General features: G+C 35.8%; 1 protein-coding gene across 1 annotated transcript in view; it reads left to right on the forward strand.

The window, feature by feature from the left end:
• The window catches only part of POLQ (DNA polymerase theta), a gene marked incomplete at both ends in the record, with an annotated part of 114029 nt that extends 98409 nt beyond the window's left edge, over nt 1-15620 (forward strand). Inside the window, 5 exons of the mRNA XM_082654665.1 lie at nt 1475-1586; nt 6480-6604; nt 12659-12812; nt 14941-15056; nt 15507-15620. Of these exons, the coding sequence (XP_082510791.1) occupies nt 1475-1586; nt 6480-6604; nt 12659-12812; nt 14941-15056; nt 15507-15620 (621 nt within the window). The remainder of the gene's footprint in view (nt 1-1474; nt 1587-6479; nt 6605-12658; nt 12813-14940; nt 15057-15506) is intronic.
• Between the last annotated feature and the right edge of the window lie 347 nt (nt 15621-15967).

Raw genomic sequence — 15967 nt, forward strand, 5'->3', positions numbered from 1 at the left:
TGCCTGTTTAGCACCAACACTTGTTTCTTCCACTATTTAGAAAGCCAGTTTTGTCTTCTCTATTTAGTCCTCTCAGATTAAATCCTGCATTTAGCAAGAATCAAACCCTAAGTTAAATAGGTAATATTCCAATATTTAATCCTCGTAGTAAGTACACGAAATAGGTTTTATTATTATTATTCCCATTTTACATAGGAGGAAACCAAGGCACAGAAAGTTAGTAGTTTGCTTAAGGTCATATAGCTATAAGTGGTGGAGCCAGGATAAGTTCAGAATGACAGAACTTAGACATTCTGACTCCATAATCTAAACATTTATATACTGATGATAGCTGCCTCTATTTAATAAGTTCTTGCATGATTTAATAGGGTTTATGATATACCAGTTTTTTTTTCTTGAATCGTCATGCACTGAACCATCTAATCTAGATCTCAGTCTTGCTGAGGTATCAGTTAACACTAAGTAATATCTGAATTAAGAAAAAAAAGTGTAAAAAGACCTAAAAGGAAAAGAAAACAGGAGTGAAAAAACTCCCTCTCAATGTAATTAAAAAAAAAATATTTTGGGAAGTATTTTGGATTTTGGTAATCAATTTTTGCAAGTTATCTTTTTAAATTTTATTTAACAATATTTATATGATCTTGCTTTATGTCAGGTGGTATCCTACACACACACACACACACACACACACATATATAAAATAACTCATCTAATCCTAACAAACTCATGATGTAGGTATTACTGTCCTCATTTTATAGTTGAAGAAACTGAGATACAAGGTAGATTGTGCAAGATAATACCTCTTGTAAATGGTGGAACTAGGATTTGAACCCAGGCAATACTTATTAATAAATCAGTTTCTTTATTGACCTATTTAGACCATTTTCCTCCACTACTCCCAAAATTTTCTCAAAAGTTTGTCTTTAACCCAAATGAATTCTGCAATTGTGGGATTTCAGGTGGCTGTGAGATGAAGAGGATATTTATTTCCAATGACGTCCTCCCTATTATGAAGCCATGTAGTCTACTCTTCCTGCTTTTTTAGTGCTATTCAAAGGTGAGGAGAGGAATGTTTGTAATGCTTCTCTTTCCTGACTCCTAGGCACTTCTTTAAGCAGCAGTTAATGAAGTATTATGAGGAGTAGAAAGCTTCTCTGAAGAGTTCTGGATAAATGACAGTCAGAAATATTTCCTTTTAAACAACTAGGGTTATTTTCTTCACCCACTCATATTCATTCATATTCTGCCCCTTCTTCTCTTTCTCTCCACACCTCAAAAAGTATTGCTAAAAGGCAGTAAAGGCGCTCACTGGATATCAGCTTCTATGGATCTAACCCACCAAAGCAAATCTAATCATTTCTTTGACTCACTATGAAAAGTTTACCAAATCTCAATCCTAATGAACTTTTTATGTTTGCATTTTATGTAGTTATGACCTATAATTTACTTACTGTGTGTGATGAGTCCCTTTCAGATTTGCTATGGAATCATTTATGGAATGGGAGCTAAATCTTTGGGAGAGCAGATGGGTATTAAAGAAAATGATGCTGCTTTTTACATTGACTCCTTCAAATCCAGATATACCGGTAAGGAAGCATTGAATGTTAATTATCTTCTAGATACTATTCTTCTCAACTCTCTTTCCATATTATATTTTTAAAAATTTGTGTTACAGAATTTTCTATTAACAGAAGTTTTCATCAAGCACTGTTGATTAAATAACATCAACCTTACTTAGAGATGTGCTTTTTTCATAAAAGTAGGGACAGAAATGGAATAGCAAAATGAAGTTGATGTATATGCTACTGTGTCGTTGTGAAAATCTTATAAAATCTAGGAATTGTCCTGTGCTTTAGGTTTACATAGCTTTATCTTGAAACAGTAAACCATTGAGTAAATGTACCAGAAACTGTGAGAGAAAAATTGCTTTTATAGAGCAGTTTGAATATCACCATTTTAAATTCTCTCTTCTTTCGGCAGTTTATTGAGGTAATTTGCACACAATAAAATTCACCTTTTTTAGTTGTATAGTTCTATGAATTTTGACAAATGCACGCAATCATACTGTCTACATTACAGCTGAGGTATGGAACCATCACCTCATCATCTCAGAGAGTTCCTTTATGCCCCTTTGTAATCTACCCTGTCCCCAGTCCCCAAAAAGAAAAACTTTTATTCACACATGACATGATCTTGTACATAGAAAATCACATGAATTCAACAAAAACAACTACTAGAACAAATAACTAAATTTGGCACAGGTTCCCACCATACAAGGTCAGTTTGTAAAAATCAGTTGTATTTTTTTTTTTTTTTCCTTTTTTTGGCCATGCCAGCATGGCATGTGGGATCATAGTTCCCGACCAGGGATTAAACCCATGCCCCCTGCAATGGAAATGCGGTGTCTTAACCACTGGACCACTAGGGAAGTCCCTGAATCAGTTGTATTTTTATATACTAGCAATAAACAATTAGTGAATGAAGTAAAAATAAAACCATTTACAATAACATCAAAAAACATGAAATACTTGGGATAAATTTAACAGAGTATGTGCAAGACTTTATTGAAAACTCCAAAGCAATCCTGAGGGAAATTGAAGAATACTTAAGTAAATGTGAGGTTTACCATGTTAATTTATTAGAAGACACAATATTGTTATCACGGTTCTCTGTAAATTGTTCTATAGATTCAGTGCATTTCCAATCAAAATATCATTAGACTTTTGTGTCAGATTTGACAAGCTGATTCTAAATTTATATGGAAATTCAAAGGGCCTGGAATAACTAGAATAATTTGGGGGGGAAAGCACAATGTTGATTATTTACACTCCTTGGTTTCAAAATTTATTATAAAGCTACAATAATCAAGATAGGTATAAGGGTAGACGCAGGGAACAATGAAACACAATAGAGCATCAGGAAATAGACCTATACATATATGGTGAATTGATTTTCAACAAAGTTGCCATGGTAATTCAATGGAGGAAAGATGGTCATGTCAACAGTTGGTGCCAGAACAACTGGATACCAGTATGAAAAAAAAAATGAACTTCTACTTTATCTCATACTGTATTCAAAAATTAACTTGATATGAACCACAGACCTAAAAGTAAAAACTAGAACTATCAATCTTGCAGAAGAAAAGGGAGAGGAGCTTTATGACATTGAGGTAGGCAACAATTTCTTAGGTGATAATAACACTGAATTAGTCATAAAAAATAAATATTTATAAAAGACACCATTAAGAAAATATAAAGTCAAGCCACAGACTGAGAGGAAATATTTATAGTTCCTATTATCTAACAAAAGACTTGCATCCAGAATATATAAAGAACTCTTACAACTCAATACTAAGAAAGTAAATCATGCAATAAAATAAAGTTCAAAAATTTGAACAGACACTTCACAAAAGAAAATATGTGAATAACTACATCAAGTGTTATCGTCATTTGTTCTCAGGGAAAAGCAAGTTAAAACCACAAAGAGATACCATTATATAAACATTAGAATGCTAAAATTTAAAAACATTGTGTCTCTTTTACATTGCTGATTGGTTGTAAAATGGTACAGCCACTTTGGAAGACACTATGGCTCTTTCATATAAAGTAAAACGTACACTTAACTGTATGATTCTGCAATTCTACTATTGGATGGTTGCCCAAGAAAAATGAAAACATGTCCAAAGAAAGACTTGTATGTGAATGTTATAGCAGTTTTATTCATAACTGCCAAAGACTGGAAGTGTTAAACAACAAAAATCCTAGTGAGTAAATTAAAAAAATTTTTTTCCCAGTTTTATTGAGTTATAATTGACACACAGCACTTTATAAGTTTAAGGTGTACAGCATAATCATTTGACTTACATACATCATGAAATGATTACCACATAGATTTAATGAGCATCCGTCATCTCATATTGATACAACATTAAAGAAATAGAAAAAAAAGATTTTTTCCTTGTGATGAGAACTCTTAGGATTTGCTCTCTTAACAGTTTTCATATATAACATTCAACAGTGTTAATTAGCTTTATCGTGTTGTACATTTCATTCCTAGTACTTATTTATCTTATAACTGGAAGTTTGTACCTTTTGACCACCATCACCCATTCCCTCTCCTCCCACTCCCCACCTCTGGTAGCCGCAAATCTAATCTCTTTTTCTATGAGTTTGTTTTTGAAGTATATTTGAACTACAAACTATGTTAATTCCTGGTATACAACACAGTGATTTGATATTTCTATACATTTCAAAATGATCACCATGGTAAGTCTAGTTGTCATCTGTCACCATACAAAGATATTACATAGTTATTGACTATATTCCCCACACTGTACATTTCATACTTGTGACTCATGTGTTTTGTAACTGAAAGTTTGTGCCTCTTAGTCTCCCTCACCTATTTTCCTCCTCCCCCCAACTCCCTCCCCTCTGGCAACCATCTGTTTGTTCTCTGTATCTATTACTCCATTTCTTTATCAACTGAGTAAATTTATTAAAGATCAAATTGGCTTTATTCAATGATTCATGAATCGGGCAACATCCCATCTAGCACTAGAAAGGAGCTCCACCGAACTGTAGAAGAGAAAAGTTTTTTAAAGGCAGAAAGGGGGTAGGTGGATAAAGGAAATATTAGCAAAGAATGCATTGTTTCAGGCAAGGTCACTCTCCTAAGGGGATCGGAAGGGCCTATTGGGCAGATAACCTCACTAGTGCTGACCATGTAATACCAGGTTGACTGGTTAAAGGTTACATTCCTGGGGGTGTTGAGGCTGCAATTTGGTTAGGTAGTAAGTCTTAGTTTGCTAACATAGGGTTTAGCACAAGTGACTCCATTTTGGCCCTGCTCTCTCCTTTTTAACAGGAACAAATATCTGTCAACAGGATTATGGATAAACAGATTTTGGTATATCTCTTCAATGGAATGCTACTTAGCAAGAGAAGGCAGACACAAGTGAGAACATACAGTGTAGTTTATGAAATTCAAGAACATGAAAAAGATACAGTGTAATAAAGTAGATCCATTAGTGTTTGAGGCTGATAATGGGGAGCTGACTGTGAAGGTGATTAAAATGTTTTGTATCTTGTAGTGGTTGTTGGAGGGGTGCATATGTTTGTTAAAATGCATCAAACTGTTCACCGGAAGTGGGTGCCTTTTATTGTATGTAAATTATATCTCAGCTTTGTTTATTGTATGTAAATTATACCTCAGCATTGATTGTTTTTTTAAAGTAGTTCTTGCAATCTCTGAATATTTGAAGTCTTCCTACAGGAGTCAGGTAAGAGAATTCATAGAGGTGTAGTCTCTTAAATCTCATCCTTTTCTTTGCTCTTTACTCAGCAGTATCACAGTAATTCCTGAAGAGAAGATGAGAGCCTGATTGCTTTCTGAAATTCCTATGCTAGTAGTCAGATATCACCAACAGCTGCACTTGGCAGGGTTTCTCCCCTTCCTTTCACCCACAATCTGTGCCAGCCACACAATAGAAATCCTCAAATGAGGGGTTTTAATTGGGAGGCATTAGTGTTTATTACTTAGGATGAGCAGAGCTGTGAGAAAGCAGAAATTGCACAAAAGAATAAAGATAGATTAGCAGTCTCTGTACTTAAATGTGTTTTAAAGAGTATAGAAAAAGAATGTTCCAGGAGAGAAGAACCCCTCTAGCTCAGAGACAGGAATGGGCAATGAAGAGACTGGCCCATCTGAAGCAAAGGGTTCATCCTGGAGAGTCATAAGACCTAATAACGGACCTATATAGCAAAGGATGAATGCTGGTATAGGGAATGTGAATGTGTTTGAGTAATATACTATATGTAGTCTTTTTGAATTTTAAGAAGTGAGTTGTTTAAGTTTCTAATAAAATATTACAACTTCATGCATTAGTTTCAGTTAGGTCCTATTTGAATCATAGCATAGATGGTAACAAGGAGCTGTTGGAATGTATTAAGCCTGGTAAAGATAAGCTCAAAGAGTAAAAGAGGGTTAGTGTGATCAAAGAACAGAACCCTGTGAAAAGTAGCATGGAGTAGTCTTAAGGTCCTGTGATAAAACCATCTAGGTTTTAGTACCTGCTCTGTTGTTCTAGAGTTTAGTTTTGTATTTTTTGTTGTTGGTGGTTGAAAAACAGAGATTATGTCATTTCTAAAGTCCCTTTTGTTTCTAACTTTCATAGCTGTATGAGGTGATGAGTGTTAATTAAATTTATTGTGGTAATTTCACAATATATGTATATGTGCTGCCTAAGCGAGCACTATTTCACAATATATGTAAAGCAAACTGTCATGCTGTACAGTGATGTGTATAAGTTATTTCTCAATAAAACTGGAAGAAAAAGTGAATGAAAGTTTATATGCAAAATTTTGATGATGTGATATTAATGTTAATCATGGTGAAGTTTTGGTATATTTCACTATATTGAAACTAGTGAGTGAGATTAAGGATGGACATTGATTGTAATTATTTCTTCATTTTCTTTGTAGGGATTAATCATTTCATGAGAGAGACAGTGAAGAATTGTAAAAGAGATGGATTTGTTCAGACCATTTTGGGAAGGCATAGATATTTACCAGGAATCAAAGACAACAACCCTTATCACAAAGCTCACGTATGTTGAAATTTCTCTGGATTTTTAACTTAATATTTTAACTTAAATTTTTAACTTTAATGACATGTACTTTTTCAACAAAGACTGAACCCTGCTATTGTCCCTTTTAGAGATCACTAGCATATTAATTGGATCTTCTATTTTATTAAGGACTTCTGAAGTGATGGTACATGCCAGTATTTGCTGAACACAGTCTCTATAGGAGACTAATGTAAATATGAGTTCACTTAGTAATATTTCAGTTAAAGATGTTCTGTTTTAGTAAGCCAATTATTTATTAGCTTTGGTAATAAGTTATATATAAACTTAATTCTTACATTTGCTAATTGTTCTTTGTTTCAGATATCTATACTAATTTGTCATATTACACCAGATTGCATTGTCTTCAGAGATTAGCCAGTCATTGAATTGCGGTATTTTTTGGTTCATTCCTTTTGTTTATTTATTTTAAAAGCACTGGCTCATCAGAGGTTGTTATTAGGATACCCAAAATATTAAAGAAGATATTAAAATGATATTTAATATCATTCAAAAGATGTATTGATGGTATTTACTCAAATTATGGTTGAAATCTCTTTCTGAAATCATTGGGATCCATAAAAGTGTATCTGTACACTTTTTGTGTATCTGAGCATTTAAATTTCTGTTATAGTCCAAACCTTCCTATTTTAACTGGTTGTATTTTGCCCTTACCTCTTACTTTTGTGTGTCAGTGCCCACTACACATTGTATGTAATGAAAATATCCAGCCCCCAAATTGCTAAACTACTGTCTTGAGCTAGAATCTCTCAGAGCAATAATGCTCTTAGGGACCATGGAGGAGTAGTTGGGGTTTTGTTACTTCTTCACTCTCTCGCCTCCCATATATCCACATACAGATGTCAGATATTTATCAGCCTTTTACCATATCTCCAAGTGAAGTAGGCACTGTAGTTGTTGCACTAGGAAAAGTAAGTCTTAAAATGTATTGGAAGAGATAAAGCAAACTAAAAAAATATAAAAGTAGCATGTATACTCAGTTATTTAGGCTTCTAGAGGAGATAGGACTTAAACAGATTCTTGAAGACTATTTAAAATTTAATTGATGGCATGAGAAAAAGATAATCACAAGTGACCAAGAGTTTGAGTAAGGATTGGCTAGAAGCCAATCTGATAGGAGTGGAAAGTTTGAGTTGTCACTTAGGAATAGATAATTTTCTACTGGTCAGATGGAATCAGCTATTGGGGAAGGCTTTTAATGGCAGGCTGAGAAATTTGGGCTTGATCTAATAGGGATTGATTATGTTTTTTGGTATTTACACAATGAAAAATGGAGGATAGAATGATTAATGTTAATGAACCATATAATTTTTTAAAAACTAATATTTTTGAAGTTAAAACTGTGAGAGTAAGACTTTTTATACCAAATCCTTAGGAGTCAGAGTTCTAATTGATTCATTATGTTTTTGCACCCCTCTGAATCAGATATGGAGTAAATATAGCCAGATTCATTGTTTGGTTTTCATTTAGTTTGGTTTTACATTTTATTTCAACTTTTACTGTACTGAAAAATATACATAGAGAAAGCACAAGAAACAAATTTAAATTTCAGTAAATTATCATAGAGCTATACCTATGTAACTACCATACAAACCAAAATACAGAATATTGTCAGCACCCCAGAAGCTCCCCTCATGCCTCTTCCTAATCACCATACACTGCCTTCCCAGAAATAACCACTATAACCTCTAACCCTATGGTTTTGTTTTGACCTCTCTGTATATCATATATATGTATTCTGTGTTTAGCTTCTGTCACTCAAAATTACATTAGGCAAGTCATTTATGTTGTTTCATGTTGGGGTAGGTATATGGCTCTGTTATATGAATATACCACAATTTATCCATTTTTCTGTTGATGGGTTTCTAGTTTGGAGAATTTTCTATTTGGATGGGTTTCTATTATGGATCTTGATGATTTGATTATTCTTGTTCAAGGTTCCTGGTGCACATATGTTTCTGTTTATGTTTGGTAAAGCGGTAGACATAGAATTGCTCTCATCTTCAATTTCAGTAGATAAAGCAACGTTGTGTTTTATGGTAGTTGTAGCAATTTGTCCTCCCATATAAGTTTGAGTTCTCATTGCTCTGCATCCATGCCAACATTTGCTATTAAGTTAACATAATTTTAGCTTTTCTGGTGAGTGTAAAGTAGTGTCTTGTAGTTTTGCTTTTTCTTGAATACTATGTTTTGATATATGGTAAAGTTTTCCCAACTTGCTTTTTTTCTCTCCCCCAAGATTTGCCTGTTCTTGGGTTCTCTGCATTTCCATATAAATTGTAGAAGCAGCTTGTGAATTTCCACACAAACACAAAATCCTGTTGGGATTTTTTAATTGCAGTTGCTTTGAGTTCATAGATCAAGATGGGATTAATGACATATTTATAAATTTGAGTTTTCCAGTCGATAAACATGTTATATATGTCCATTTATTTAGGTCTTTAGGTCTTTTAAAATTCTCTCACTAATGATGTATAGTTTTGGGGAAGAGATCTTACAAGGTTTTTATTAAATTTATAGCTAGATATTGGAAAAGTTTCATGCTGTTGTGAATGGCATCTTTTTTAATTTTTAATTATTTTCCTTCCCTTTTTACATTTTCTAACCCTTTACTACTGGTATAGAAAGATAATTGCCTTTATTCTTTTGTCTAGAAACCTTGCAAATATTACTTACTAATTACAAAATTTTATCTGTAGATACTTTTAGGTATTCTATCTACACAGTTATTATCTGGAAAAAAAAAGTAGTTTTATAACTGTCTTTCTGAGTCTTATTCTTTGTTTTTTTTTTTGCTTGACTTACTAGCTAGGACAGTGTTGAACAGAGTTAGTGATAGTGAGTATCTTTGCCACTTTTCAGGTCTCAGAGGGAAATTTTAAACATTTTACCAATAAGTAGAACTTTCCTTTAGGTTTTTAATAGTGTCTGTGTCAGAAAAAGTAAGCTCCCTTAAACATGTGCTTGTAGGCTGCAGAGTCTCCATCACAACTACTCAAGCCTGCTGTTCTAGTGCAGATGCAGCCATAGACCCTACATAAATGAGTGAGTGTGGCTGTGTTCCAGTAGAGCTGTATTTACAGAAACAAGAGATGGGCCAGACTTGGCCTGTAGGCTTTAGTTTGCCCATCCCTGGTCTGTTTCTTCTTTAAATGCAATCTGCCTTTTTTCTCTAGGTTGCTTTTAATACAGTATTTTTCTTTCCTTGTGGTTTCCAACAGATTTTCTGTGATGTGCTTAAGTTTGTGGGTTTGTTTTTTTTTGTGGTACGTGGGCCTCTCTCACTGCTGCGGCCTCTCCCGTTGCGGAGCGCAGGCTCTGGACACGCAGGCTCAGCGGCCATGGCTCACGGGCCCAGCCACTCCGTGGCACGTGGGATCTTCCCGGACCGGGGCATGAACCCGTGTCCCCTGCATCGGCAGGCGGACTCTCAACCACTGCGCCACCAGGGAAGCCCCTGTGGGTTTTTTTTTTTTAACTTCATGTGCCTGTGTGTGTGTGTGTGTGTGTGTGTGTGTGTGTGTGTGTTTAACTGATCTGTTTTTGAGGGTGTTAGGACTTCTTGAATCGGCACCGTGAGATCTTTTGTTGATTTTGGAAAATTCTTAGTCATTTCTTCTTCAGTCATTGCTTCATCAAAATCTCTCCTCTCTTTCTGGAACTTCTATTATAAATTTTAAAAACTTTTCTCTTTAATTCCTCATTTTTCGTATCCTCTGTTCCATGTTTATATTTCTTCATGCTTAATTCTGGATATTTTCTTCTAACTTATCTTTCAGTTGGCTGATTTGCTCTTCAATTTGCTGTTGAGCAACTATTGAGCTTTTAGGTTCTAAATGATATAGAACTTTTCCAGCACCCCAGAAGGCCTTTTTATCTTCTCTCCAAGTCGATACTATCTCCCCACTGCACACATACACCAAACTATAGGGAAAGCACTGTTTAAATGCTTTAAGTTCTGTTGTTTTAATTTTTTTGGTTATAGAGTTTCTATTTGGTTCTTAATGGTATTTTGTTCTCTGCCGAAATATTCAATTTTGTCTTTTATTTTCTTGATAACATGATCATTTTATAGTCTAATAGGTTTGATACTAGTCTGTAGTCAAATATGGCTCATACTTGAATCCCTGTAGTCTGTTCCTATTGCCTTTTGTTTTTCTTAGTTTTCTATAAAAACAGTTGTATTATCTTACCTCCTTACCAGGCCTCCTACTTATTGGGCTGTGAACCCAAATATTTCAAGACTATCAAGTTCTGCTCAGCTTCTTAGCCTGTCAGCTGCCTCTTCTGGAATCTGTTGATTTCCCTGGGAGAAAGGATGGCCTCCAATGCCAGGATCACCTCCTTGGTTTCCTTTCTCTCCCAGTTCTCTAGGTTCTATAATTCTTCACTTCCCTTTTCCTGTCTGATTCATTCAAAGAGGCATTTTCTGACCACCTTTTTCTGGTTATCAGTGGAAGGGTTAGTCCTAATGGCATAATCTCCTATTACCAGAAACCTGTATATTTTTATGTATATGAAAACACTCTAGTGATGAGAAGGGACTAAGATTGTGGGACACAAAGCTGAGACTGCCAAGTTTTCTTATTTTGGAATAGAATCAGGGAAGTACAGTATCATGAGAATGAATTATATATTTTAGTTATATTTGTTGTGTCACAGTAAAAACAACTCCCGTATTTCAGTGACTTATAATAAGAATATTTATTTTTAATTCATAGTATAGTTTGGCTCTGGGTTGACTCTGCCTCTGCTCTGTATTTTCTTCATTCTAAAATTCAGAATAAAGAAAAGTACCTACCTGGGATAAGCCCTTTTTTGTGACAGTGTTAAGATAGCTTTTAAAACTCCTTGCATGTGCTGTATGTCAGTTTTACTCACATTTTATTGGCCAAAACAAGTCAAGACCATTCTTTTAGAGTGAAAAACACTCTGAATTACATGGCAATGGGTGGGGGCCATGGGACTTCACAGAGAAAGGCAGCAAGTAATAGCAACAATAACATAATCCACTGCACAGAGGCATATAGTTTCAAGAACAGGAGCAGTCAGAACTTTGAAATTCAGTCACTCTTTAAACAATGACAACTGAATGAGTTTAGAATGGATTCATCAGCATTTGACAAAACAATAGTTAAAAAGTCTGTCTCTTTACCAGTATGTAATATACTAGGAGTTGGATGTAGCCCAGGTGACAGGGAACTAGAGAACACCTCTCAGGTTACATAGATCCCTCCAGTGAGTAGACCCTTCCCATTTTCTGAGCCCTTTTGCAACAACAGGAGTGATATTCATGGATAGATTACATCTTGGATATTAACCTAGACCCCTATTCCTACTGCCCCAGGATGTTCACTTTTAGCAGCTGTGGTTGCCTGCCAAGAAGCTCATGGCAGCAATAGTTTCAGGGAAGTTCTAATTTAATACCTGGGGATCTAGGATCTGCATTTTCACCAGCAGCTAACGATTAGGCCCAATAGCCCATAAAAAGCTCTGATTCATACCAGAGGGCTGCAGACTTGCTGTGGCCAAACTCTACATAGGACTGAGAGGCCACTGATATGGGGGATGTGCTTGAAACATTCCAACTCACATCACAAAGAATGGTATTCTAATTATATCTATTTAGTGTTAAGAGGAATTGTATTTTGAGGAATGGATCCTTTAAAGTGAAGTTTAGAATACTGATACTATATTTTTAAAAATAATTTTGAGCTTCTAGATACATTTTAAGTGTAATGTAGTTTTTGGTTCCTAACTGTCGAAGATTTCTAAACTGAAGCAATCTGACCTTCTTTTGTTTAGTCTATCCTCATGTGAATGATAGCCCAGGATCTAGAGCCCTGGATCATTCTGGTTGTTATTCTTAAGATACAGCTTATAGTGGATGCCCTGGGTCACATCTCAGTTCCAGATTTCCAGTCTGCACATGTGAGCACTAATCTGTGGACGCTAAAGGCAGGTATGAAACAATGCTGGCGTGTCTGATGGAGCATCTGTTGTTGTTTTTCATAGGCTGAGCGTCAGGCTATCAACACAAGAGTCCAAGGTTCGGCAGCTGATATTGTCAAAATAGCCACAGTTAATATTCAGAAGCAATTAGAAACCTTCCACTTAGCCTTCAAATCCCATGGTCATCGGGAGAGTATGCTCCAAAGTGACAGAACAGGTTTGTTCATAAATGAGGCCCTTGCTATAACATGGTGAGATTAATTACATCAGAAAAGAAAGGGGGAAACGATTTATATTTATTTCTCAGCAGTTCTCAAACATTTTGGTTTCATGATGTCTTTACACTCTTAGAAAGGATCCCAAAGAGCTTTTGTTTATGTGTGTTAATTATATCTACTAATATTTACCATATTAGAAATTAAAACTGGGAATTTAAAAACATTTATTAACATTTACAGGTAACAATAATAAACCCATCATGTGTTAACATAAATAACATATTATGAAAATAACTACATTTTTTTCAGAACAACAAAAAAATTCGTGATGAGTGGTTTTATTTTTTCTGAAAATCTCTTTAATGTCTGGCTTAAGAGATGACAGTTGGAGTCTCTTATATTTTTCTGCATTCAGTTTGTTGCAATATTACCTGTTCTGTAATCTCTGGAAAATCCTCTGTAGAGGATGATGAATGTCCCAGTTTGTGGGAGACTGATGGTTTCCCAGGATGTGGGACTTTCATTGCTAAAACCAAGATAATTGATCACCTTGTTGTACGCTTATGAAAGAAGGAGACTGAAAAAGGAAAATAACCTTTGGGTGTTATTGGGAAAATAATTTGACTTTGCAGATGCTTTGAAAGAATTTCTGGGATCCTCTTCGATCCTCATACCACACCTTAAGAAGATGTTGATTTTCCTGGTCATGACTTTCCATGAACACATGCACACATTCACACTCTAATATTTGTAGAAAGAGGATGTATGGTCAAACTTATTTGGGGAATAACATTGTACTGTGTGCTTTGGAGGATTTAGAAGTAAAAGTTGTCAACCTATGTTTGAATTTTAAATCTGCTAAGGAAAGGAAGATATGATACCTGACTGTGAAATATTTACCTGACTCTTCACAGCAGAATGATGCAGTGTCAAAATGAAGATATAGGTGGTATCACTCTTTAGAGTGAGTGGAAGACAATGTGGGTATGTCACTGAGGATGGCTTGATTGTGTCAAGTTGAGTTAAAGGCAGTAGTAGGTCAGTGGGATCAAAGGGAGCTCAGCCTGAGGAAGCAGACCACACAGGGAACAGGAGGATCGTGGCATTCTGGGTCAGAAGCCAAGTAACCAAGGGAAATCAAGAGGACAAAGGTATAACGATCAGAAAGCAGAAAAACTAGAGCATCCAGACAGCCAATGATGCAAGATAAGTGGGGCCCAATGGGTCAGATCAGATTTTAGCCAAACTGGCAAACAGATGCACAGCCTTTGCAGCCCTGGTATGGAAGCAACTTGCCATGCCTCATCTGCCTTTGTTCTCTTACCCTGTGAGAGCCACCTCTGAGAAAACTTGGGCTGCAGGTAGTGACAGCTAAAGAACTCTCTCTGAGGGAAGCACCAGATATCGAGGGAGACAGTATTTGTGCTGTCCTGTCCTGAAGAATAAGTATAGGAAATTTGAATGGCAAAAAGGAAGGACTGCTCTGAGAAACGGGCAAACAATGGAAGGCAGATACTCTAAAAGTATTAATGTTGAACCTTATTTTAGTGATCAGAGGGGCATAATCTGTACCACTAGGCCCACTAGTTAGGAAATAGTGACTATAATAACTATATTATAATAACTATAATACAGTGATTTTTTTAAACCATTTTTGGATTCATGAGTTCTTTTGAGAATCTTCTGAAAAGGTATACATCATCTCCACAGAAAAATATACAGACATAGACCCTTTCATATATCTTGAAGGAATCTGTGTATTTTCTGAAGTCCACATTTGGACCCTAGGTTTAGAATTACTTGTCTAGAGTGTGTGGTCCAACTGGGGAATCACCAATTCTACCATGGTGACACTTCTGGCCAGAAAAAGACATCAAGGAGTGTCAATCAACTCCATTTACTGATGTCTTTTTTAGACTCCTCATTTCTGGGAGGAGGTAGGTGGAGATTTGAGTTTACCTGATAGGTGGGCTAGGTGGCAATCAGCAATTAGTTATTTTCTTGATAGCTCCAAATTTTATGTGTTTTAATCTCTTAATTATAATTTCCCAAAATCTCTCTCAAAAAAAAATACTCCCATAGCACAGTGACATGCTGATCAGTTTTGCTACTTTTCTCATGGGGTAGGATTGTTACCAAAGAGAAAACTGCAAGGGATGTTCTGTCCCATCAGAGGAGGCTTCTTCATCCTTCAACTCCATGATGAACTCTTATACGAAGTGGCAGAAGAGGATGTTGTTCAGGTATTTTTGCAGTGTTCATATCCATTCTACAGAAAGCTAAGACACTGTAAGTCAGGCTAAGATGCATGAGATTTCTGGAGCCCTTCCCTAGCCCCAGGATGGCTATAGAAAAGTAGAATCCTTAAGGGTAGAGAAAGAGCTAAGAGTGCTCATCTTTAAACTCATTTTAAAAGAAATTCCTGATGCAGGGATATTTTTGTCTGCGAGAAGTTAGATGAGAATTTGGAGACTTGCCCTGAGGATTTCAAAGCTCTGAGCATTCTAGTGAACCTGGCAGAGCTTCTGTTTGTCAGTGCAGATTAGTGTGGGATACCTGGCTCTTTTCCAACTTAGAGTTTTAAGCACCATGAGGTAAAGAGCTCCAGTCTGGTTTATCCCCTCAGTGAGTGGGCTGGCAGACAGTTCTTTGACTGGGCAGAGTTTGTTAACCTCTTTTTTTTTGTTTTGTAGGTAGCTCAGATTGTCAAGAATGAAATGGAAAGTGCCGTAAAACTCTCTGTGAAACTGAAAGTGAAAGTGAAAATAGGTGCCAGCTGGGGCGAGCTGAAGGACTTTGATGTGTGATTGTAGGGAAGCCTGGTGTAGGTACAATCACATGGAAAGAATAGAGATTACCCTTTCACCTACTTCATGAAAACAGAAAACCTCAAGTTCTGGTGAATTTACGATAGTAATTTTATAGTGAGAGTTTCAAAACATATATGAGTTTATTTTCTGTAGTATGAAAAACATTTTTGAGGCAAAATATCAAGTTTAATGATTATATTCGCTCTCAAAGAGTATCTATGAAATTGCCTTTTATAGTTTACTGTGGCCCTAAACAGTTTCAGAACACATGCTTGAAATACGTACTTAGCACTTTGGATCTTCATCTGTCTGGTTGAGCATGAAGAAAATGAAACTGCTGTCTC

The sequence above is a fragment of the Grampus griseus genome (assembly GCF_964374135.1).
Source record: "Grampus griseus genome assembly, chromosome: 5".
In the NCBI taxonomy this organism is placed as follows: domain Eukaryota; kingdom Metazoa; phylum Chordata; class Mammalia; order Artiodactyla; family Delphinidae; genus Grampus; species Grampus griseus.